This window comes from Trachinotus anak, unplaced genomic scaffold, assembly GCF_046630095.1.
Source record: "Trachinotus anak isolate AG129_WGS33_773 ecotype Australia unplaced genomic scaffold, CSIRO_AGI_Tana_v1 ptg000021l, whole genome shotgun sequence".
NCBI classification, from domain to species: domain Eukaryota; kingdom Metazoa; phylum Chordata; class Actinopteri; order Carangiformes; family Carangidae; genus Trachinotus; species Trachinotus anak.
In genome coordinates this window covers 22,020,262-22,045,203 of record NW_027273872.1, presented here as the reverse complement: position 1 = coordinate 22,045,203, position 24,942 = coordinate 22,020,262, and the positions used below count along the sequence as shown (strand labels likewise).

At 41.8% G+C, this 24,942-nt stretch overlaps 2 protein-coding genes across 4 annotated transcripts in view; both read right to left on the bottom strand.

The window, feature by feature from the left end:
* Positions 1-318: 318 nt before the first annotated feature.
* Positions 319-16,487, bottom strand: brd8b (bromodomain containing 8b). Of its 2 annotated transcripts, XM_071457169.1 has the most exons (19): positions 16,337-16,487; positions 15,393-15,489; positions 14,372-14,441; positions 14,179-14,228; positions 13,926-14,048; positions 13,765-13,845; positions 12,665-12,729; positions 11,779-11,945; positions 11,095-11,286; positions 10,598-10,691; positions 10,049-10,197; positions 9,400-9,838; positions 8,661-8,698; positions 8,384-8,577; positions 7,879-7,971; positions 6,764-6,832; positions 6,181-6,466; positions 3,792-3,836; positions 319-1,881 (listed from the first exon to the last, which is right to left on the bottom strand). In XM_071457169.1, the coding sequence occupies exons 1-19, from the start codon at positions 16,353-16,355 to the stop codon at positions 1,822-1,824; spliced, it is 2,331 nt and encodes a 776-aa protein (XP_071313270.1). In that variant the 5' UTR covers positions 16,356-16,487; the 3' UTR covers positions 319-1,821. The 2 variants fall into 2 exon arrangements, with proteins under 2 accessions (XP_071313270.1, XP_071313271.1); XM_071457170.1 differs by lacking the exon at positions 3,792-3,836.
* A 1,868-nt stretch (positions 16,488-18,355) lies between these two features.
* gpc4 (glypican 4) overlaps positions 18,356-24,942 on the bottom strand; it is a 31,131-nt gene continuing 24,544 nt past the window's right edge. The window contains exons 3-9 of one of the 2 annotated variants that reach the window (XM_071457178.1): positions 23,813-24,210; positions 23,261-23,426; positions 22,269-22,399; positions 22,034-22,180; positions 21,825-21,949; positions 21,556-21,728; positions 18,356-21,442 (exon numbers count right to left, since the gene is read on the bottom strand). In XM_071457178.1, the coding sequence (XP_071313279.1) occupies positions 21,225-21,442; positions 21,556-21,728; positions 21,825-21,949; positions 22,034-22,180; positions 22,269-22,399; positions 23,261-23,426; positions 23,813-24,210 (1,358 nt within the window). In that variant the 3' untranslated portion in view covers positions 18,356-21,224. Of the gene's footprint in view, positions 21,443-21,546; positions 21,729-21,824; positions 21,950-22,033; positions 22,181-22,268; positions 22,400-23,260; positions 23,427-23,812; positions 24,211-24,942 lie in introns of both variants that reach the window. The other variant, XM_071457177.1, reaches the window with a different exon arrangement.

The following is a 24,942-nucleotide window of genomic DNA, read 5'->3' as shown; positions in this document are numbered from 1 at the left end:
TATGTAAGTGAAATGTACATCTCCCCAGCACACATGCTGACGTCTGCAGACAATCATCATGGGCCCTGCTGGTACTTTATAACTTGCTTGCATAGCTTTAATTTCGAGCTATTTAAAATAGATGAAAATGATTACACAAGATTGAGTGTGCAAGATGTTTTCAATGAGCCCATTTAGCAAACTGAATGTGGCTGGTGACAGCTGATTAGCAAAGACAGCTGTTGCTGGAAGTTACAAAAGAAATCCCTCTACCAAGTGAACTGTTGAGTAACCAAGACATCAAACTTGTTCCACAGCAAATAATCAACTGTGATCTGATTTAGGTTTAGATCAAATAATCTTTTTATTTAACAAATGTACAACAGAACACATGATACATGTACCGGCTACCCAAACACAAAACTCTACATGATCCATCACACTGGTACAAAACTTGTATTTGTACTCCCATCTAACACACATTACACAAACATGTTTCTTTTGCTCTTTACATAGCACACACTGGCTACATCCTAAGTGACACGTAGGGATGCATCAATACTATTTCAGCAACAACAATCTGAACATGCTGAGTTTTAGCCCATTAACTAACTCAACACATCATCTGTATTTTACACGACTACCAAACATTTCACAAAGCATATTTATAACTTTTTAGATTCATTTCCTTCCTTCACTGGAAGCTTTTGGTTTGTTTATTTCCAGGAAGATGCCTGAGTGTTCCTGGGTGCCCCACCTCATTGTTTGCTGTGACTCATTACACATCTGAAGCATGTTTCATTTCTGTCTGCAGGTTACAAGGTTGGTTTTTAAAGTCAAATTTAATTGTATTCAGGATTTTATGGAAACTCAGGGCTGCTTGAAGGTAGGCAGTCAAACTTAAAACCTGTGCTCTGGAGAAAGGTCAGCAGAAATGTAAAGTACATGCAACTTGCAGTTAATGCGCTAAAACATGCTAAACACTATGTTCCTATGTTTCCTTAAAGCCAACAGATTGCAGCATTATAATCTGTAAACGTAAACAACCAGTTCAGTGACATCACCTGATTGTAAAGTGTGATCAGTGGATCTCACTGCAACGTTTCAGTAGTGATCAGACTGATGATCCTGGTTCATCTGCTGCCAGTAGAACCAGCAGTATTGATTCTGAATTTGTGGAGACTGTACATTATGATATGTCATGTGGTCATCCTGGTTGTTGTTGCTGTCTAGTGTCTTTACAGCTCATGTGTGTTGAGCACAGTTTGGTGCAAAACACTCAAAGGGACTGATCAATCACCCAACTAGTATTAATGCATCCACGATTCAACATGATAAAAATGTGGCGAGTAGAACGCACCGCCCTTCATCATCTGATCCCAAACAAACTTTTTGCTGGTGAAAATGTTCTTTTTCTCTCTTTCCACAACGTCTTTTCTTTTCCACTTCAGCCGGAGGAAATGATGACCAGCGACCTTCGCTGGTGAAATGATACTCAGGGATAGTGGAGCGTTGGCTTGTTCGTCCTGGTGTAAAATCCCACAGCGCTGAATATTAACCAATCATATGAACTGGGGAAGAGGAAGCTCTACGCTGCTCTCTCAGACACATACAGACACATACCCTCATCTACGCCAAAGCACGGATGACTAAGTGTGTATATAAACACACACACACACACACACACACACACACACACACACACACACACACCAGGCCCACAGAGACTGCAGTCCTCTTCAGAAAACAACCAAAGTGACCGGAAAGTATTCAGCTCCACCTTCTCCAACAACAAAAGTGGCTCTTTGTCCTTCTAAGTGTCTCGTTCTCTGAAACGTGAGTCTATTTCTTCATCTTGAGGTCGGCCTCCATGGCACTGCGGCGACCCCTGGTACCTCCGTCCTGCAGCAGAGAGACAGATGAGGAGAAACGGGGGAAAAAGAAAAAAATGAGAGCAGGAGGAAGAATTAAGAGAAGAGTGGAAATGTGAGTGGTCAGATGGACAGCGTGAAGGGAGGCCCTGTGGCGGGCCTCCTCACGTGATTGAGCTCCGCACAAAAACACAGCACAGTCCACTTCGGAAGGCTTCCTCCCCAAATGAAGAACATAAAAAAAATTATAATAATAATGGTGAGAAAGAAAAAGAAAGATTTAAAACGAAAAGAAGGGGAAACGAAATTAGAACATGCACGGACAATCGCACGGAAACAGAAAAACACAGGAAACCGGCATGGGGTCATTAACCGAAGGTCGACAGAAGCTGGGGTGATGAAAGGTTACTGGAGCCTGTGTGTGTGTGTGTGTGTGTGTGTGTATGTGTGTGTGTGGTGAGAATATTGTGTCCAAACAGAACTTAAATTTTATGAGGGTGACACAGACAGTGATGTGTGAAAGTGTGTGAGAAACTTTAAGAAAGAGTGAGAGGTGGCCTTTAATTCTTATCCATGACACACACCTGTACAGCTGAATATGGCACTGACAGTGTGTGTGCGTGTGTGTGTGTGTGTGTACTTCCTCAGTATGTGACTCTTTAGTACATGGTGCCATCACAGCTGTTGTAAAACTTCATTGACTAGATAACTAAAACAAAGAGACGTTAGAGGAAAAGTCCAAAGTCTGACATGTCAAGAAAATTGTTCAGTGTTTGAGCAAAAGAAAATTAAAGAGAAGACAAAAGCCATGAAAATCTACTGATGGGGTCCCATAAAGTTCAAACATTTTTAGTTATTTCACTCGACAGATTTCTATATTGTATGGGGTTTTTTTCTGCTCATCTTACTGGTCTGAAGTGGGCGGGACTCAGTTGGAAAAAGGTGATGTCATTTACTTATGTGCACCAATCAGTCTTGAGCAATATTTGAATCAAAGCATGACAACTGTTGCGAGGCTGTTTGCTAACGTTATCGGGCAAATGTGAATTAAATCTGATCAAACCACACTCATACAGCCCTGATTACCAATGTAACACTCAATAAATAATATTGTGGATGTTTTTATTTCGAACTTTAACTTTGTTTCTTACTTAGTCACAAACATCTAGTGTTGGAGGCTTTAAACTCATAAACATACACTTAAAATAAGAGAGATTATTTACACTTAATTTCTTTAGGAAGGTCTTATAATAGTTTTAAGTGTTTATAATTTAATGTTTATAATTTAAATTTTTTTTTAAAATGTTTTACTTAAACTGATATTGAATTTGATATCAATATTTGCAATTTAAAAAATCTGATAACAGTATGTTGCCCAACTGTGGTTTTAAAAAACAGACATCACATTAACAAATATTTTGATATGGACCCTTCAATTTTCTTTTTAAATTGTGACCAAGATACACGTTGACTGGGACGTAGTGTAGCTGCAAAAAGGAAGAAATAAATATAAATAAAAAGATTTTAGATTTTAAAGCTAGACTTTTGTTAATATTCAGGCTATAATCCATAATAATATTTAATTAATCATAGCTAACAGAAGCTTTTATACTTATCATGACAATTTAAAATTAATGGGAACTGTTTAGTTTTTCCAGTTATATTATTGATTAACACTAATAATAGTGGCTCTTAAAAATATTTCAATCCTCACTACTTTTATTTTTACAACAGGTTTGAGTTATTTAATGCCACTAAAAACTACAAATGAACTGAGAGAAAGAAAAGAGATGAGAGGAACAGACTGATGTGTATAGTGTGTATAGTGTGTGTGTGTGTGTGTGTGTGTGTGTGTGTGTGTGCGTGTGTTTGCGTTGAGACAAGCGTGTGCGGAGCGTTGCCTGGATCTGGTGAAATCTGAGGGAGAACCTGAATACTTACAAAGAGAGAGAGAAGGAAAGCAGGAGAGGCCATTGGGACACTGTCCTGTAGGAGGACAAACATTGGAGTGAGAAAGAGAGAAAAGACACACAAGTGCGTGAGAAGCAAGTTTCATACAAGTCTGCGTCGAGCACGGGGGGGGGGGGGGTACACAAACACATACACTCATTCACACAGCGTCGCAAAGACTCATCTCCACACACACTCAGCCTGAGCGTACAAAGTGAGATTAATGACATACACATGAAGGCAGGCACCCTCCCATACACACCGACATGTTTTTAACACAGCTCACAAACACCACACTCCATCATGGCTTGTGTGAAGAATGTCTTGACAAGACTTTACATGTTATTTATCATCTAGATTAACTTCTGAAAACAATCTGACAGTCTCCTATCCACTCCTGTTGAGCTCACTGTGGAGAAACAGCCAAACAAAGATTAAAACATTTTACAAATTTGTCACAACTCACCGAGTATAATCCATAAAGTAAATTATTTAACACAAAATGTAGCACATTCCCAGATATTATCTGTCTGGAGACGACCTTTAAAAATTACACCATACTTAAAAAAAAATGCCATGAGTAGCAGGGACCCTGTTAGACACACACTCAACACTCTCACATTCATGCAGTTTAATACACACACAGCAGCAAATAAGACAACTCACTGGGGACATATGCAGACAGACAGACAGACAGGGGCAGACAAACAGTGACAGGCAAATGCAGACAGACAGAAGTTAGTGAGTAGAGGTGCAGCCAGCATGCAGGACAGGAATCAGCTGGGAAGTCAAGACCAGGGATTGTTTCCACTGAAGCATGTTACAGCAGGCGGAGGGAGGTGCTGGTCAGACGTCTTGAGTGTCCCGTGTATTCGACAGTGTGTGTACGCATGTTTTGACTTTTGTACATTGTGTGAGAACATGATAATATTTCAAGTATAATCCCCTAGAATCAAGAAAATAAAAGCAGCATGTTACATAACAAGGCATATTTTCAGTGTCTGGATTGGAAGATTTTCACCTGCACCTGCCTTCATGTATTCTGTAATGGTTCAAACAGCATGTTGTTCTTATATCATATGATGTTTATGTTGCATAACTCTGGCAGCACTGACCACGTTTCATCTTAGATTATCACACTGCTACAAGTTTGGAGTGTTTTACTTTGGATTTCGGCTCCGTCCACACGACTACATTTTCATTTTTTAAGATAAAAACGATCTTCATCCAGACGACTGTTTAAGCTCCGTGTCAGACATGATCTCTGTCCATACTATCTGAAAAAGTATATCACATGACCGTTCATGTACACTGGGCACGCATGTGTTGGTGTAAACAGGAAGTAGATTGTCTACTCTGCAGTTGATTAGTTGCAGAAAATACTAAGGAGGAGGAAGGACAGCTGTTGGGTTAAAATGCAGCATTTCACCAGACTCCAATGCAGTTTTCAAACCACAATGAGACCAGCAGCGTCTCCAAAAGTCTCCGTTTTAGGGGCTCTGGAGTAGTGTGGTGCCAGACGTAAACGTAGCAGAAGAGATGAGTTTTAAAACTAAAATGTGGCAGTATTGATGTACCCTGTGTGTGAAACACTGGAGCCAATACTGTACCAGAGAGACATGGTTGTTTTTGGTATTTACAGTTCTACATGAAACCCCAGAAATCCAGTTTCCCAGAATGTTTACGATTTTCTCTGAAGGAAAATTCTGTGCAAAACGGAGGGCGAAGGTGTTATTCCAATAATCCCTTCAATCTAGATCAGCATACATTATTACACATATACTTCAATTACCAGTAAAGAAAAGACTGTATTAGCTCATATCAGGTATATATCTGAAATGAACAGCTGATATAGTTTCTATGCTCAACAGATTTTCGTAAGTCACATGCGAGTCTTTAAGCAATGATCAGCTGACTTTAAAACCCCTTATCTGTTTAGATTAGAGGCCGAAGGACAAAACCACAATGATGCACAATGATGGTTGATCATGTTAGAGTAGGAGCAGAGTGCTTTAGACTGCAAATCAGTGCACGTGTTTACACCCACGGTCAGTACAGACAGATGGATGAAGAAGTGGACTACGCCACAGGAGCGGTCTGACAGGTTTCTCTGGGCGTATTGATACTTTTTTCACTCTGAAAGTGGATATCTACTCAAAGTTGTGCAGCACATCTTCATTCATCATGTCAACTCTAAAATGTGTGAACTGAATTTATAACTCTGACCTACAAACAAGGAAAGGGAGACGACGATTTCACTCAACACATCACAGTTGAGTTTCAGAACATCAACAGTTTGATAGAGTTCTTTATCAAAATGAGACTTGTTTGACATTTTAAGGGAATCCTAATTTCACCCCCAACAAGTCACTCAACCCACCTTCTCGGCCGGCTCTCCTGGCTTACGATTTCCCTCCCTGCCACGGAGGCTCTTGGCGGAGATGGCGCTCTCTGACGTCTGCATGATGAGCTGCGTGGCCAGGAACTGCTGGACGTGCTCCAGGACGTCGCGCTGCATCTCCAGCGCCATGTGGTAGACGTCGTGGTCTGACGAGTTGTACATGACGGCATTCTGAAACATCAGCATGATGTCTCGCTGGAACTCAGCTGTCGTACGGATCACACCGGACTCAATGTTCTTCTTTATGGCCGATAGGTCCATGGGTCTGGAACAGGACGGGTGGTAGGAGTCGCAGGGAGAGGGAGATGTTAGTAATAAAGTTTGTGTCTCCTGTGAACAATTATCTTCTCCAGAATTACATTACTATTAGCTGCAATGGTGAATTTTGTTGAGGGTTGATCTTAACACATGTTTGCTTGTGCAAAAAAAAACAACAAAAAAAAACACATAACACACAGGTTTCTATGACTCTGGGAAGAAAGCTTATGAATTTCTTTGAACCAGAGTAACAGCGCGTGAGTGTTGTGTGTGTGTGTGTGTGTGTGTGTGTGTGAGGTCAGACCTGTGTACGATGCTGTGGTAACCAGGGGCAATGTCATCTGACACAGGCTGCAGGAAGACACTGGCATACCTGAGAAACAGAGGACAACAGCAACATCAGTAAAACACCCGTTTCCCTTTACAACAGCTGCCATCACAGACTCTATTTCTGCACACTATGTTTCCTATAACTAAATCTTTATTTCTCCAAAGAGGTGATCAATCAGTTTCACTGTTCACACAGGTTTGTTGAGAAGAAAAAGTGAAAACTACCATCTAGTTTTTAAAACACTGTGCAGTGTGCGTCAACAGTGAAGACACAAAAATGTCCAATAAAGAACCTGCAGACTCAGGAGTTTTGTCCAGAATTAGCCCTGTTTTCACAAAGCTTTGGCTGCTGTTGGATACTAGCTAAGATGCAGTGAACATAACTCGTTTCCTCTTCTGTTTGCACTTGCAGGGAAAACTTCCAACAAAAATGTAAACCTGTAGTGAACAGTACAGCGTCATGGTAGTAGAGAGTGATGAGTAGGTCCAGGTCATGTTGTTGGTGTTGTTTCTGGGAATGCTGGGGTTTTAATCACTTTAGGAGGAGTTCACATTACATTACACAGAAATTACACATGGCAGGTTTTCAAGACTGATTCTGATCTGACTGTTTGCAGGGAAAATATATTCATATACTGAATTAAAATAAAATAGATGGATTCAGTACCATCGTGTTTAAAGGTAAAAATTACATCAAATATAACATGGATAGAAAACAGACACTATTTTGGGTTCCTTGTCAAAGACATATCAGGTGTACTGGGGTTGTGCTTGGGATGTTTTAGAGTGTTGGCTTCATGTTATTGGTGGAATGATGATATTATCATAACGTCCTTCAGCATGTATGGATCTAATATGGTCCATTCATATTTATATTCTTTGTTCGATAAGAAACCACCTGCTGTTAAATGACAAAATAAAAGCTCAACATAATCAAGATGGTTTTGTGATGACATTAAAACTTGCGGAGCAAAATAAATAAACAAACTAAAAAAATTCCTATGAGACTGACTGAGAAGTATTTCTAAAGTATTTTGACCAACAAAGACTGATTGACTATGGAGGCTGGGAAAGGCCAAAAAACTCCACCTGTGGTTGGCTGCAGCTCTCCACACCAGCATAATGGCTTTCTTCCAGATCTTCTGCGCCTGCACTGCCTCCTGGTCCTCACCACATGTAGATCTGATGCAGAGAGAGAGCAGCACAGAAGGGGGAGAGGACAGAGGAAGTGAGTGGGAAATGAGCAGAGGATTTGTAAAGTCCACGGTGAGTGGAAATGGAAAAGCAGAAGAGAAACCCCAAGTGGCAGAGAGACAACAGCACATGCTGTTAAATGTTTGATGTCAGCAGTATCAGACTGCTTAGCTCAGAGAAATGGAGTCCTAATCTGATTCAGAGGTCATGACATGAATATTCATGACAAATGCCAGCTAAGCTTTATGTAGTTTAACTCAGCAGTTCACATTAAATGTTTTCCTGCAGTGAAGGCTGGGGTTACCTCAGGACATTGGCCTGAAGTAACCAGTGCCCAGTAGATAAAAATGGTCATTATCACAATTATCACATCACTTCTGCCACCGTGAATGACACCTACAGCTGCGAGGAAGAGGCCGGGCTGCTGGCCAGTGAATCAGCTGTGTAGCGCTGGGAGGGTGGGCCGTAACCGTCTTCACTCTCACTGGCTGCCCGCTCCACCTCCGACAGGTAGGGCCCCTCCCCACACTCCTCCTTCAGCTCCATCCCTTCTTCAGGGTCACCCTCACTGCCCGCCTCCTCCTCCTTTACCTCCTGGAAAAAATACACACACACAGGTGAAATGACTGAAATTTACAAAGGATGTTTGTATGCGCAAGTCTGCACAAGTGTGTTACCTTGGACTCTTTTCCAGACACAGAGCTGTCCTCAGAGTCTGTGGAACAAAAATGAGAAGAGGATTTAAAAACATACACACAACAATGTGTGTGTGTGTGTGTGTGTGCACGTGTGCACGTGTGCATGGCCCTGTTCAGACCTGGTATTAACATTCATCCTGCGTGATCCGATCACATGTGGTCAGCTCTAAGTTCAGGTGTGAACACACCCTGGACACATCTGAGATCCGATCTCTCAGACCACATTCGGAGGTGGTCTGGGCCACATGTGGCCACGTTCTTTTAGCAGTGTGAATACTAAGGTGTTCCAGCCACGCTGAAGGACCGCCTCCTCTACATCCTCTGCCACAGTCAGGTCCTGTCACAGTTTCATAATGAACCGAATACATTTTACCATTTCTGAAGGATAAACCCTTATTTCACTGTAGAGCTGTGCGCAGCACATGGATTTGCTCCACTTCTCCATACCGCTCTCTCTCACTCACACACATATACAGAGGCACACTGGCAACGGACCCATCTGTCGAATTGGCTAAAAACAACACGGCATACCTGTTTATTTGCATATGAAGTGGGGAAGTGAGATCTGATCACAAGTGGTCACTGGAGATGCATCTGCAGACACATTTTAACTCCAGGTGTGAACAGACACACTTAGAGCTGACCACTTGTGATCAGATCCCTGAAGACACATGTTAATCCCAGGTCTGATCAGGGCCTGTGTGTGTACAACACCCACCTAGGCAAGGCGGGTTGGGCTCAGGCTGGCTCCACTCCTCTGCTTCACTCTTCACTGTTGCTTCAGTGGCCTCCTTCCCCGCCGCCCCCTCCTCCGTAACCTCAATTCCTGTAGCACCGTCATCAGAGGTGACAGAGGAAGTGACATCACTTCCTGTCACCTCAGGTCCATCACAGTTTCCCTTAATCTGCTCTTCTCTTTTAGTCTCTGGTTGGGTCTTGGTCTCTGTGCTCGCAAGAGTCGGGGCTGACATCGCTGTCACATCCTGAGGCTCCTGTGTGGGGTTGGGGTCTTGCACTGTGGGCGTAGGATCCGAAGCCTTCAGCTCCTGGGTCTCCCAGGGGCCAGGGAGAGTGTGTCCATCTGAAACGGCCTCTTCACAGAGAGAGAGCGCTGCTTCCACCGCTGCTGCATCCAAAGCCTCCACAGAGTCATCGACCTGGGGAGGAGGACAGGAGGTCAGGGATTACAACATGATGAAACAAAACTAGTGAACTGTTCACTACTCGACGTGACCTTAATGACTGAACTAATGTTGTTCATGCTACATAAAGCTTTATCTTCTGGAGGTTTTCTGCACTGGGAACTGATGACAGCAGACAAAAAATGACATGAACTTTTTAACACACTGATGCAGCCTCTACTCCACCTTCTCCTCTATGATGGCGATGATGTCTCCCACTGTCTCCAGGTCCAGTTCATCTCCCATATATGACACTGCTACAAGGTCCTCTTCTACTAATCCCGTCTCCTCACCGAGCTCTGCTTTTACTGCAGCTTCTGCCTCTGCTTCACCCTCTGAGTAAATAAGAACCCGAGTACACAGAACAAACCTCACTGTAATTTCAGTTATAAGTAAATTAACAGAAACCGATCTGGGCGTAAAAAAAAAATCATGTCACTGTGATTCTTTTGTTTCTTTAAACAACCTTTTAAGTGTTTAATGTGTATTTGGCTGCTGAGTGGAGTCAGGACATATTGCACATTTTGAAAACTCTACGTCAAACAAAGCAAGTTCATCATGTTCATCCCATTGAGCAATAAAAGGCAGAGTGTGGTGGGTTCTCCCATGAATCATCATTTGAGTGATTCGTTCTAAAAAGCAGGAAATGAGCCTGTGTGTGTGTGTGTGTGTGTGTGTGTGTGTGTGCACGCATGAATAGTTATGTATAATTATATTTCATATATGTGTGTTTACCTGTGATGACCTCATGACCAGGTGCTAAGGCAGTGGCTGCAGTGGCGGTCTGTAGTCCATTGGTGAGGTTCCCAGTAGAGTCTCCCTCTGCAACCTTACATCCAAAAAAAAAAAAAAAAAAAAAAAAAAAAACACCACATAAGTGAAGAAAGAAAATTTAAAATAGTAAGAATTGAGATTTTGAATATAAGACCTGCTGCCTGTGAATCGTTACTGCTTAAATTTAAAGTGCACCAAAACATGATTTTATGAATTTAGAGATAAAACCTCTGAGCATGCCGATCATCTGTATCCTCATCAAGATTAACCAGCCAGTTAAATGTGATACTCCATGATTTCGTTTTGCACTGACATTTTAAAAACTCTTCTTACACCTTAGGATTACTCTGCTGGTGTTAATAGGATATAAATAGGAATTATGCACAGCAACTTATAACTGAGTCTAGTTCCATTTTATTTCCTGGTATTCTTGTAGCTTTGGCTAAGGTGCCACTTACCAGGCGGGGGCTGGCCGAGATGAGGTTGCCTTTTTTCAGCAGTTCTGACAGAAGAGGTGAGGGCGGCGGTGTGGCCTTCTGGGTCATGAGCCTCTTCTGTGGTGAGTCATCTACCAGAGTAGCCAGCCCTCCATCTTTTGGCCCAGGGCCTGAAGCGTCCGTCGCTGGTAGAAACACTCCGACACCCTGAGCCTGGCAGAGGCAGCAAAGAATCAGTGAGAGTGGTTGGCACAGGCAGCCACAGTATTGTCAATACTTCCTTCCAGCTGGTGCTGGGTTCGCCAAAAACACCATAATGTGAGCTGAGCTTTTTCCATGGACTCATAATGAGACAAAAAAAACAAGCTAAGGTAGCGAGAGTCCACAGTGCAGAATTCAAAGCCAAGATATTCTCTTAAACAGACACAAAGCTGTCTGATGTGACCAGAGGTCTTAACGCTGAATTACAGTTCATGTGACAGCCCCCACATCCATTTCACTGAAGCCTGAAATATATTTCTGTCAACTGAAGTACCCGCGAGGAGAATTATGTTCTGTGGAATTCATTTCACCTTACAGGACAGTAAAAGTGTACCTTAGGAAATGTCTTTGCTGGATAAAGAAAAGCTTATGTTGCACATTTTCTCTCAGCATTGGCAGTTTTCTCCTGTTCTCTCATCACTGCTTAAATGACTGTGTTCTTACAACTGTGTGGGTGGTGGTGTCGTCGGAGGCAACAACTCCTGTGTCCATTGGCGGCGTGGAAACTGAAGAGTCAGCCTGAGAATCCAGCGTCGGTGGGCTGGCACCCAGAGGAGAACGTACAGTTACACTGGGCAGACGCTTAGGTGTGTTTTTCACCGCCTGACGAGCTGTGACGGAGAGAGACAGGGTCAGACAGGGTGACAGAGACAATGAGTCCATTGAATGAGGGAACTCGGTTCAAAGAATTAGAGAAAAAAAAAACTGCATCACAGAAATCATGAGCAAAGCATCAAACGATAGCACTGTTTTTCCAACGCAAGCACGTCAGAGAAACAACCCTTTGTCTTAACAAGTAAGAAAAAAAGAATATTCAAAGAAGAGGCCAAGGCAAAGCAGTCTAGTAGTTGCAGATTTATTGCAATAAGACTGAGAAACTCTGCCCTTCTACATCTCCTTTGTTGGTTTTGTTTTGGACCTGTGGACCTTTAATGTACTATTTCAAAGATATTTATATACAGAATGCTATTAATCATCAAGCAACGGTACATCACTTTGTCTTTGTTCTTAACAATGTCATTAAACTATGCAACACTGCAAACGCTCATCTTGGCAAAGCAGCAGATAAAGCTCTCACACCTTGACAAACAAATGCATTTGGCAAACAGAGAGGTTGACAGAAATATAGTGAAGTTTATTATATTCTGATGCACCTCCAAAAGCTCTATCATAGCTTGCCAGGCAATGTGGGAGGAGTGACACAATGGAATCACCCATCATAAAGATAAATGTGAGGTTCACAGCAAATACCCAAATGATCCAAGAGATTGGATTTCCAGTGGAAAGATTTTTCAAAATAAGGCCTTGACAGTGCGCAGACATACTGTACCTTGGTACGCCGTCTCTGTTGCTTTCCTCTTCTGTTCTGCTTCCTCCTCATCCTGCTTCTTCTTTCTGGAGTTGGAAAAACAAACAAATCAATTGAAGGAGATTAGATAAGGGAAAAGCTGCAAGCTTGAATCCTAGAAACGGCTGGTGATCCTGTGTTAAGGAGTCATTGCTCACTGCGCAGCAGAGACTGTAGTTTTTCCTAGGCAGCTATTTGACTGAAGATTTTGAATGTAAGGTTTAGTGTTTTAAGAAACCTTCTCATGCACCATAATGTCAGACAAAAGGACATTTTGATCAGTTGATGACGGTACATGAAAAGTGGGGGAACAGGAAGGTCTGCACCAAGTTGTGAGGCAATGAAGTAAACTTCATTTAGAAGCCGAATCCCTTTTACTGGCCTGGTGTGGCTGCACATTTTGCCAAATAAACACCGGTCTCAGTTAGACGCCAGGTCCTTTTGATGTATTGTTGCCAGAGTGAACGATGCTCACCTTCAAAAATCATGAGGGCAAAGACAAAAAGGTAGAACGTGAAATTTGAACAGTTAGTTATCAAATTTGATCATGTAAATAAAGGTTTAAATAACTATTGTAACCTTCAGCTTTCATCCTTTCTGAGGTCAGCTAACGGTATTTTGATATGGGTCTCTCTCTCTCTGTCTCTCTCTCTCTCTCTTGTCCTCTGCGCTCGGGGTTGGCCTAGATGTGTTGTCTCTCGGAGCTAGTTCAAATGAATGATTTGTAATATGTATTTGATAGCCTGATAATTTTATATAAGTAATATTCATAGAAGTTTAAATAATCCATTTGATAGTCTTTCCCACCTTTGCTGTGCAAAAGGTTTGTGCGAAAGAAATTAAAGGCCTGACCCATGAAGACGCCTGTCCCAGATATAAGCCAGTTTAATTCAGGGCTATTAAATAATTTCAATTTCAGCACCAACCAGCTGTGCCATACCTAAAGCTGTGCTGCTTCTGTAGCTTGTAAAACAGCTGAATGTGTGTTGGAATCTGAATATGCTGCAGGTCACATATCGAACACATAGTAATAAATAAGTGAAACAAAGAGCATCAAACAGAAGAACTGGTCAGAGTCTTACAGCGTGATTTCTGCCCACAGCTCCTTCAGCTGGGAGTCCATGTGACCTGTCTGTATCAGATCCACCTCCTTCTTCAACTTCCTGTCAGGACAGAAATCACAGGGAGGTTAAAGGTCATGTCTCACAGCTGCCAAAGGTCTTTGTTTCAGGTATACACGTACCTGTACTGCTCTTGTGTGTCTCGCAGTAGTTTTTTCAGCTCCTCTATCCTCTCAGTGGTCAGCCTGCGAACGATGACATCTTCAATGGTCTCGACCACCTCACCCTTCTCACCGCGTTTACGCCTGGAGCAAAGAAGGGCACAAGCACATTAAGACAACTTTCAAAATATTTTACCCATGATCAAAAAAAAAACCACCAATATCATGATTCTGCACATTAAGTGTGTTTGTGTGTGTATGTTATCGCACTAACTTTGGTGCTTCTGTAGCTTCCAGCAGCTCAGAGTACTGTGAGGCACAGTGCTGAGAAAAGAGAAAACCGTTTTCTTGAAGAAAATGCTGACAACAAAGATGACATCCTATCCCTGCATTAAACCTAACTTATAGAACCAGATGGTGAGAGAAACAATTGGAGAAAATGTCGTGTAGGTTTGCAGCTCTCTCACCTTCTGTGAGAACCAGTCAGGCGGACGACCAGGCTCTGAGAAAGGCTTGATGGCTCTGCTTACAGACACCCTGGAAGACAAAGAGATTCCTCAGAATAAACACAGATGTAAAGAAGACAAACTGAAAATAAAGGCATGTGTTGACTGAAGATAAGCATTCAGATTTGGAATAAATGAAGACAGGTTAAAGAAAGTCCTGCTCACTGTCACTGATCGTCAGCACTGACTTTTTATTGTTTTTAATTGTCCAAAAAAATTACACAGGTTGATACTGATGTTCTCTTACAAACTGCTGAACGGTTGTCAAAGTTGTGTGCCACCATTGTTTGAGAGCTGTCACTGCTCAGACATTATAACAATTCTGACCTCTAGTGGTGAAAAGCAGGATGATCTGTTTTCAGTGAACACATATTACTGGGACACTTTTTGCACCACATCCTAAAAGGTGGACATAAACAGTTCATGTATGCGAGCTAATATTTGACTGCAATTCATTTTGTAAGAACTGTCAGTCTGCCTCTTACATGAAGTGAATCAAAGTGTGTAGTAATATGACTTAAGGCTAAGTTTTATTGATGTATATCACTGTTGTTGAAATGTGGTTTGCATCTTTCCAGACAGTTTTCCACACCGATTATTTTCTCCTGTTGCACGTCTAACTGATGTCAAACATCAGCATACAGCACTGGCTATCCTTGGACTTATGGGCTTATACTACATCTGTTCCACATTTATCTTATTTATCTTTTGGACAGTGGGATTCATGGGATTCATTCATGTATTTAGCTGTTGCATTGCTCATACACATATAATTACGAATACAGAGCTACAATTTAGACAATATGGTAGATTACATTAGATTACATTAATTTCATTTACTGTGTCTGTGCAGCTAAAAGCAAAACTCTTTCACGGTCAACTTCTCCTTCCTGCAGCCCACCCATCATATAAACGTTTCAAATACAACAGACAGAAATCTGCCTGTGTTTTGTTGGATTTGTTGTATTTTGAGTAGGTTTACCAGTTCTGGTCACCACTCCTCATGACAGAAGAGGCCAGGCACAGTTTCTCCCTGACTGACCAGGGCTCCGTTGGCCCCACATTCAGTATCTTGTGTTCTGTGGGGGGAAAAGAACAAACACACAGAGAAATTTCAACATGTCCAGGCATTTCTGACTAGCCCCGGGTTACTACAACGTTTTGCTAAAACGTTGACAAATCACTGCAAGTTTTGTTGGTATCTTGAGCAGCTCAGCTTTGGTTTACTCTATGAACATAAAACATACTCGTCACACATTCACACTAAACACAAATAACCATGGCAGACTACTGAGTTACAGTGCCCTCTGACAGAACCCATTAATGCGTCTTTATTTATTTCAGATCTAACGCTAAATTCATGTTTTCTGGCGCTGGTGTTGTGTTTTGTTGTTGTTGTTTTGGTTTGCGGATCAGCTTGTGTACGGTCCTGCTCATATCCAATCAAATAAACCGTACGGTCTGTGATGTGTCAGTAGGACAAAGATAAACCATATAAAACAAACACAGCAGCGCTGTTAGATGACTTTTCCATGTTATTATTTATCAAAGTTGGCTAGCTACCGTTAGCTACACTGCCGAGTCCAGCGATTATCCCGTTCAGAGGCTGACATTAAGACGTTTTATTGTATTTCACTTTTTATTTACAGGTGCAAGTGCTTGAATGCAATTATAAAACTAGATCAAATAAACACAATTGTTACAATTAACACACAGTTTAGTGTGTGTTTAAATAGTAGCGTTAGCTTAGCACTGTTGATTACGGGGGACCCATTCATGGGACACACACAGCTACACGGTGTAACGTTTTCATCCAACAACGACGCTTCTGGGACCAACTAGACTCACAGAACCGCGCTGCTCGGGGTTTGTTTTATGTTAGTTTTGCTGTAAATCACAAAGTAAATCACAAAAAATATTACTCACTTCCGATACCGCTCGCCATTTCTTTTGTGACCAGGCCGTGAGCGCCACTTCCGCCGGACAGGTTTGACTGGGACACACGCTACGGTCGGTGCACTGGAACAAAGATGATACACACGCTGGAAGAAGCGAAAAGGAAAATGAGCGTCGGTGTTTGTGGAGCTGCTGCGGTGATGGAGCACAGCGCTGAACGACTCCTCCTTCATGCCCGGTTTAGTGTCGAAGAAATGGCATTTTCCATTTCCAGATTCAGTCAGACATGACTGTTGACAGAAAACACAGACCACGTCTCAGTCATTATTACGGTGCTTATTGTTTCTTTCCAGGCAACGTGAAATTTCATTCATCTAAATTCCCCATTTTTTTTCAGATTTTCCCTTTTTCTTCGTGCATTAAAATGATTGAATAATATTTGGTATGAATTTGATCTCCCAACGTGACGGTCTAAACGCTTTACTCAAAGCCCTCTTCATATTGTTAGGAATACAACTTTGGTAGAAATCCTTTTTTTTTATGTGATTTTGTTTCAATTTTTGTTTCATAGACTAAAACACTCAAATGTAGAGATAGAGTTCAATAATTATCAGAATCTACAAAACACCATGCAAATCAGTTCAGTGCTTTTTGCTGACAGATGAACAGACATTAAAATAAAACCTGCTTGGCAGAGGTAATAATAATGACAAAACTGAAGATAAATAATTGTAGCAGTGGTTGGCTGCAGACTCTATTCTGCCACCAAATGTCAAATATCAGTTAGATTTATAAGGTGTAGGAGGTTGCAACAGTTTATGAAGGTAAAGTCAACATTTTCATGAGCACTCTTTTAACTGATATAAATGTGGAAACTAGGGTAAATCATCAGAATTTTGTATAACTTGACTTATGGCAGGGACTCGACTTGACTTGTTTGGCCCTCACCACATTAACTTGGGACTTTCTTGAGACTTAAAGTTTAAGGTGTGAGACGTGCTTGTGACTTCTGGTACCATAAGGCAGAGACAGCCAGTGTCTGGATAACACAGTGGACACACTCTGTTAACTGAAGGGAATCTGGAGTTGTGTTGCACCTGAGTGCTGAGCAGGACAGATCTGATGAGCTTGATTAAAGACTCATGCCTATTCTGAATGTAAACAGAAAAAATAAAGGTCTTGCAGTGGAGGAAAAGATACGTGGGTAACTTAAGGCTGAGTTGAGTCATTTAAAGAGTAACTTAACACCAGGCTGAAAAGACGTGTTTAACTGTCTTCTGTGGTTGAAGGTTTCAAACCTGTTTCACCTGGGGAGCTCTGATGCTCCTGTAACCACGGACAACAGTGACACCACAGTGTGCTGACACATCACTGAGTACACTTCTACATCACCACAGCAACGTGAGAAATTAAACAACTGGAAGTCAGAAGTTTTTCAGCTTGTGCGCTTTGTTGGCTACTGAATGGAAATGGCTCAAAAAGCAAACCACAGAGCCCTTCAGCAATTGTCAGTTTCTTTGTGCTAATGTCCTGTGCTGCCTGGTGGTCTGTGACACACACATGTAATTTCTCAGGAGCCACAAGGGCTAATTTTGTGCAGACTAGGTTAACATGTGCATTTTTACTGCTGCCATTTCTCACTTGTCACATTAACAAACTAAAGTGCAAGGACCAGTGTGAGATGCAAATTCACATTTAAAGATAATTTTATTTGTTCCTAACTAGATGATTTATTTTGAAGTGCTGAAAATGTCTATATTTAAGTTATCCTGACACTGAGACAATGTGTTCTCTGTCCTCCTGCACATGTCTTGTTTGCATAAAGCAGACATGAAGCACTACTCTACTTATGGTTTGTTATAGTATGAAGTCATTTTAATTGCTGTGACAAACCCTATCAAAATAAGTCATAAGCCTGTCACACTGTTGTGACTGTCACCTGGAACTGTACACTTTCAAAAATAAAAAAGCTGACAACAGACACTGGATTATCACATAAAATGTAAACAGTCCGTTTCAAGTGCTGAGAAAATAAGACATTCACAAGAGTTTAAATATTGGCAGTCTTTATTTCAACAAGACTAAGAAATGTTGTTTAATATACATTTTCTCTTACAATTTAACATCTATCTCATCTCGTTTTCCCATAGCATTTAGGAGATACTCTGACAAGTAAAAATCTGGTGAACTGTTACGGCCTCTTTTAGAGACATCTAAAAAACGGCTGCTCTTTATTTACACTTTTTTTTCTATTCTTTTCAGTCAAATCACTCACTCTCTCCTCAGAAAGTGAGTCCTTTCTGTTCTTGTGGGCCAAAGGCAGAAGGAAAGGTTTCAACACCTGTCCAACTCAACTTTAAAGTCACAAGACTGAAGTTGCTCTGTGGATCAAATGAACATCATCCAGCAGCTGGACCAGCTCCTGCCAGCCGGGAAATGTTGCTGCCCTGGCCCGCAAGCACAGACATTTACCATCATCACCCAAACCATTTCCTCTGACTCTCAGAAAGTTGGGTTTCTTCACTCTTGACACAACTCTTCCACATGACACGAACACATGCACAAGCCCTTGTAGAAATGTGGGTGGAACACACAAAAAAAAAAATTATCAGGAGAAATGAACTAGTTACGTGAAGAAGTAATGCCAAATTCAGCTGCTGAAGCACAGCTCCATTATTTTAAATTCAGGCTTCAGTATTTTATACAGGTTGCATAGATCTGTCATCAAATCCTTCAAAGTCAGATTCTTAATATTGATGTCCTTGCTGATGTATTCCACATCTGTTACTTGGGAACATCACTGTTTGGAGAAAATTGAAGTTCAAAGCCAAACAAGAGGCAGAGACCTGCAGACAAATATGAAACATGCAAATCCATTTTCTGTTTTAATAAAATGCATATTTAAAGCCCCCAAAACTAATATCAATTCAAATACTTTGAGAAATTAATATTTTTACCTAAATTTTTGCATAAAGAAACCTTCTGAATACTGTATTTTGGATAATCTATGTCAGTTCTAAAAGCATGTTTGCAATGACATTAAAATACATGCATAAGTTACTGTACAAAAGCTACAAGAGGCAGCTTCATTTTTAGAGATGAAATGGGCGGGTCATGCAACTTACAGACCCGATTATCAAATTAGAAGACATAGAAAATCATATGTTGTGCTTGTCAGCTGGTAACGATAAACTCAAAGTCCCTTCAGGGAATCTGAGAAGAGAGATACAAATCATCAACATCTACATTCTTTTTTTTTTTTTTTTTTTCTTCTTTAACCAAGTTGCTAATAATGTACCAAGGTTAAAAAATTGAAAATCAGGCACCATATGTTGCAATAATTTTGGTTGCACTTGTCACAATACTTCAACATTTCATTGTGTCGAAACGATGAGAACGTGAGGATGAGGATAGGTAGATCAAATGGTTCAGGATGACTCCATTTATACTGACACAGGCCATTTTAGAGGTACAAGTGTGTATTGTGGGATGTGGGCAAAGAAAAAGCCACAAAACACTGTGCACATTGACCAAAAGTGCCCCCATGTTCTGTGCACACCGTCCTCATCCACCACCTAAAACTAGCAGTAAAATCCACTGTAGTACCTAATATATATCTTCATACCAAAAATAGCTAAAAAATTACAACACCTCTTCAACATAAAACCCTGTATCAAAATAATCTTTTCTTGATTTCATTTGATCGCTGTCGTTTGTTCCTCTTCTCTAGTTTAATGTGAAATGCTCTGAACATACGTGTCTCCACCTTTTCTTTTCAAACAGTAAGACTGTATAGAGTCAGATCCTCTGTGCTGAACTGAGCTTACAGTACCAAATAGGGCTTTCAGGACTTGTCAGCTTTGCCTTCTTTAGGGGTAATGCCAGGGGAGTCCTTCTCCTTCCACGCCAGTTACCTTTCACCAGGTTGCCAGCCACATATCTCAACTCTGTCAGACACTTTCAATTCAACATCACTGGATTGCATTGGCAATGAGAGCATGCATGAGGTATGGCCTTACTATTGAAGAGTTTTAGGCTGAGGAAATTAAATTAAAAAAAGTTAATGAGGAAATTAAAAGTTAGGTTGTGATAATGCTCATAGCAGACACACAATATGCATGTTTGGGCTTGCAGAGCGCCCTAAAAGCTCTTCTAAAGACTGATTCCATCTCCCGGTGAAACATAAATACCTGTGCTGTAACTTCTCTCTCTGTATTTCTGAGAAGATTTTTAGGATCTCTCCAACGCAAACTGAACTAAGGCTTAAAATATTCCTTAGCAGAGATCAACAGGTAGCTTAATAATTTCTGACCAGCTGATGTATGTAAATGTATACATGCACAGACTCAAGCATTCACAGTATGCACATGGATGATGTGCAAAATTGTTATGAAATGTTAACGTCCATAACAACATTACACGATTTGTTGATCTCTGAATAATGAAAAGAAAGAAAATCCTCAGAAATATTAAGCTATGTCCCACCACAGGCACTCAATGTTCAACCAAACACCTTGCTCACTATTTAGTTGTCAGATGGCAATCAATGAAGAAGGCACACAAATGAATTATGAGATTAAATTGCCAAAATAAGACAATTATATAATGCTTGTTATGCTGCAAGCAGAACCATAGTGAAGCTCCAAAAGAGCCATAAGGAGTAAAGGTTTATCTGGGGAAAGGGCAAAAAAAGGTGGATTTCTTGGGAAGAAAATCATATTGCTGTACACTGATGTCCTTAAAAAAACATACAAACAAATAATTAAAAGTGAAGTTATTATAATATTATGAAGAGTCTCCCCCCCCAATGGCGGACAGTCCGAGCTCCTGAAGGCAGTCTTTTTTAAGTCTCTCTGACAGTTTTCCCCTTCGCTCCGTCACTCCTGGTCGTTCTCGTCCTCTCCCTGCCCAGCCAGTTTTATCTCAAGTGGGGAGCAAGCAGGGCCAGGGCCAGCCCGCAGAGCGCCAGCGCCATGCTTCCCTGTGAGGCAACCCCAGCCGATGTTCTGCCCACCACCACTGGATTAACCTTGGGCTTGCCAGGGTTCGGTGGAGTGGAGAAGTAGATGTCTCCTGTGTCACAGGCTGGAGAGTCACAACCGCTGCCGCTCTCCTCTCCTCCACTGCCATCCTCATCTGGAAAGAAAGGGGGGAAAAAAAAAAAAAAAAAAAAAAAAAAAGACACGAGGGTCAGATGTGTGCCACTACGACATTCTGAGAAAATCATAGAGAACATTCACAATCCTCACCGTTATCAATAGAGATGTCATTGCCACTGTGTGCAGCTTTGAGCCAGCTCGTCATTTCCTTCAAAACTGCAATCTGACTGCGAATCACAATGTCTGGCTTTGTTATGTCCACATCAACATCAGGGTTTGACACCTGATTGGCCAGCCCATTGCCGATGACAACTGACTCGTACCTGTAGAACAGTGAGAGTTGATATTAGTTGGAATATTTTACAGTACTTTAGATACAGTAAAATTTTGACTGCACATGTTTGGTGTGTTGAACTTACCTGCTTTTTGCTGTCCCGTTCCAGCACTCGTCCCCAGGTGCAATCCTCTCTCCTGCACATACTGTCTCTGGCAAAGTGGACCAGAACTTCTTTGCGTGTTTCAGCTTCTTCTTCACATCATTTGTCTATGTCAAAGAACAGGTAAAACATTACAACTTGAAAATAAACCACAGTACTCTTACTGTGCTCTGGGTTCTCTTAGACCTTACCAATCGATCTAAACTGGTCCCAGCAGCGGTTGTGGGCCTAGCATCAGGGCTGTAGGGGCGGAAGCGGCCGGTGAAGCCTGTTTCTTTGACAGAACGCTTGGTACGGAAGCCCATGCTTGATTTAGGCTGGCCACAACCATGGAAAACCTATAGGAGGTGAACAAGAAGTAAGTGGAACTGAATCTTGTTCTAATTTCTTCTCTTTCTGTTAAAAATACAGTAAGCTGATACTGACTTTCTGTGACACTTGCATGCTGTTCTCCTGCATGTTCATAATGGCCTCTGAGATCTTCACGTCGATGGGATCCATGACAGACTCAAAATTAAAGGGACCTTCGAGCCTCTCAGCTAGACTAAGCATGGCATCTGAAAAGCAGAAGATGTGGAGATAGAATTTAATTAACACACGAAAACACAAGAAAATGAATCAATGCAAACTATATATTTCTTCAGTCTGAGGTGGACGTTACAAAACACTGCCACTAGGGGGAAGCAGACTCCAGGGAGCGGGGGACTGTTAACCAGAGACTTCAGATTATTGCACAGCAGAAACAAGACGTCCCCATAGACAAAAGCTGTGTCTACAGTCAGGGACAGACACATGGAAGCATACAAACTAGTTATGAGGAACAAATATAATATATACAGAACAAACTGTGGATGTGTACGCCACCCTGAATGTAAGGAAACTGATCTGGGTCCATGTTTACACAACACAGAAGCTGTATTCATCCTGAGGGCCACAACATGTACAACAAGTACAGCCCCTCCCTCTCTCCCTTGACTTAAACAAGATACTAAAGAATGAGGGACGTGTTTGTACACGACCTTTCACAATACACACTGTGTTCTTTTGTTAAACATGTTCTTGCCAAACTCAAGTGCAATGAAATGGACACAGTGAACGCAGTTGAAAAAAATAAATATCCATCAAATCTAATTAGCCCAGTTCAGTCATGCCACCAATCCTGTCATGTCACACTGGTTTCATGTGCACAAGGATAAAGGGGGAGCATATTTAGTTAAGACTATATTAGATTGGGTTAGATTAGATCAAACTTTAATGATCTTTGGTGAAATATGAGCACTGCAGTGGCAACATGTAAAAGAGATTTTTATAAATAAAGTCTGCTGCTAAATCAAGCACTTAAAGCCATTATGGTTAAAACAGGATGCATTCAAGGTCAGGTTTGTTTGATAATGGCTGCAGAACGTGTCCTTGCTTACCGAGGAAGTTGTTCCATTCTGTGTCCAAGTCGGCCTGGTTGGCCAAACAGCCGCGCATCACATTCAGACAGTAGTTCTGGCAGGGTTTCAGTGCCACTTGGCCCGAGCAGTAGGGACAGTACATCATCTTCATGACCGCTCGAACACAGCTGGGAGATGCACTGACCTGGAGGAGGCAGGGGGCAGTTAGCAGACTGTTATCATTGTACCACAGCAAAACACTCATCCAACACCAGCACAGACACATACTTGGACCATGAAAAAGCATGAGCATTCATTTTATAAGCCACTTCCAGAAATCAGTATAATCTAATCATCCATGAATCACTACAGTGGAAAACATGCCATACCAGAACACTCAAAGAGGTTTATGTTATCAGAGACACTGTGCTGGAACTGCAGCCAGTTTTTCCAAGAAAGAAATAACGTCAGAAACACAGAAGGGAGGGATGGACAGAGCTTTTGGAAAACAGTTCTCAGTGTCCAGTAGTAGACTGACTGCTACAGCCTTTATTAGCCAAGACAAAAGCTTCACAAGTGCACCTCACTTACCGTAGAAACTTTGTTGACCACCTCTGGCATGAGCGCCAGGCCGCGCACAAAGGTGCGTGCAGCAACAAAGGCCCGTGTAAGCTGGATGCGGAGCTTGCGAGGCACATCGCCAAATGGCTGCAGCTGCTCCGTGTGCCGGCTGACGCACTCCATGTAGGCGTCGCTGAATTCATACTGCACGTTGACCAGCCGGAACATCCTCTCCAGGAGGTCGGCCCAGAAGTCCGACAGCATGGAGTCCAGGTTGACAGCAGCGCTGCCAGACACGTAGTACCGAGTCAGGGCCTCGAAAAAGTTCTTGAATAGCTCTGCGTTCTGCACGTACATCATCCCATACGTTCTCACAAACATGTTGTGCAGTGAGAGCTCTGCATTTTTCAAAAGCTCACGGAAAAACTCTGTGGAGTAAAGAAGACAGATGGGATGGGGGGGGTTAGTGTGATAACTAAATGTTGAGGTCAAAGCCAGAACAAACAATCTTAATGGTTAACATTTCAGAGTCCCTCTACAGGGAGGGATGTTATGAAGAAAATGGAATTTATATGATGGATAACATATTGCTTGGGACATCTACAGAGACTGAGAGCTGATTTTATCCATTTTAAACCCAAGATCTCCTCCATTCATTTTTAAACATTTGCTCAGCAGTCTCACACTCAGACTCACAATTCCATTTCAAAACAGAAGGCAACACAAACACATTGTGAGGTTTTCATCGGGTTACTGAAATGTACAGATTCCAGCATGACCACTGTGTGTCATTAACTACAATATTGCTGTTGTAATACTTCTGATTAAATAACTGTATTATAGCAGCATCTGTAGATCTTGATGCATAGAGTCCACCTGAATCTATATCCAAGCTGCTGCCACCATATGAAATCAGACTGATCGTTATTCTGCTTCACCTGTTCCCATATCCTAAGATTAAAAGCATCTCCACAGAAACAGCTTAAGCATAAAATCTTGGATGAAAGGCGAAGGAATGTGTTCTGTGAAGTGGGTCGGTTGGGAATGAGGAGATGAGAGGAGTGAAGCAGGAGGGGTGAAAGGTGGAGTCGGAGCATCTCTGTCAGGCTGAACGAGCGGCGCTACTCCTCGTCTCTGTGGACTTGCCATTCAGCAGAGAT

Excerpts from the sequence above, each read along its gene's own strand:
- brd8b (XM_071457169.1), bottom strand. Across the intron at positions 11,287-11,778 it reads ACACCACCACCCACACAGTT|GCTCAGGGTGTCGGAGTGTT; the intron begins GTAAGAACACAG and ends TGCCTCTGCCAG. Across the intron at positions 8,699-9,399 it reads GCCCAACCCGCCTTGCCTAG|ACTCTGAGGACAGCTCTGTG; the intron begins GTGGGTGTTGTA and ends TTTGTTCCACAG.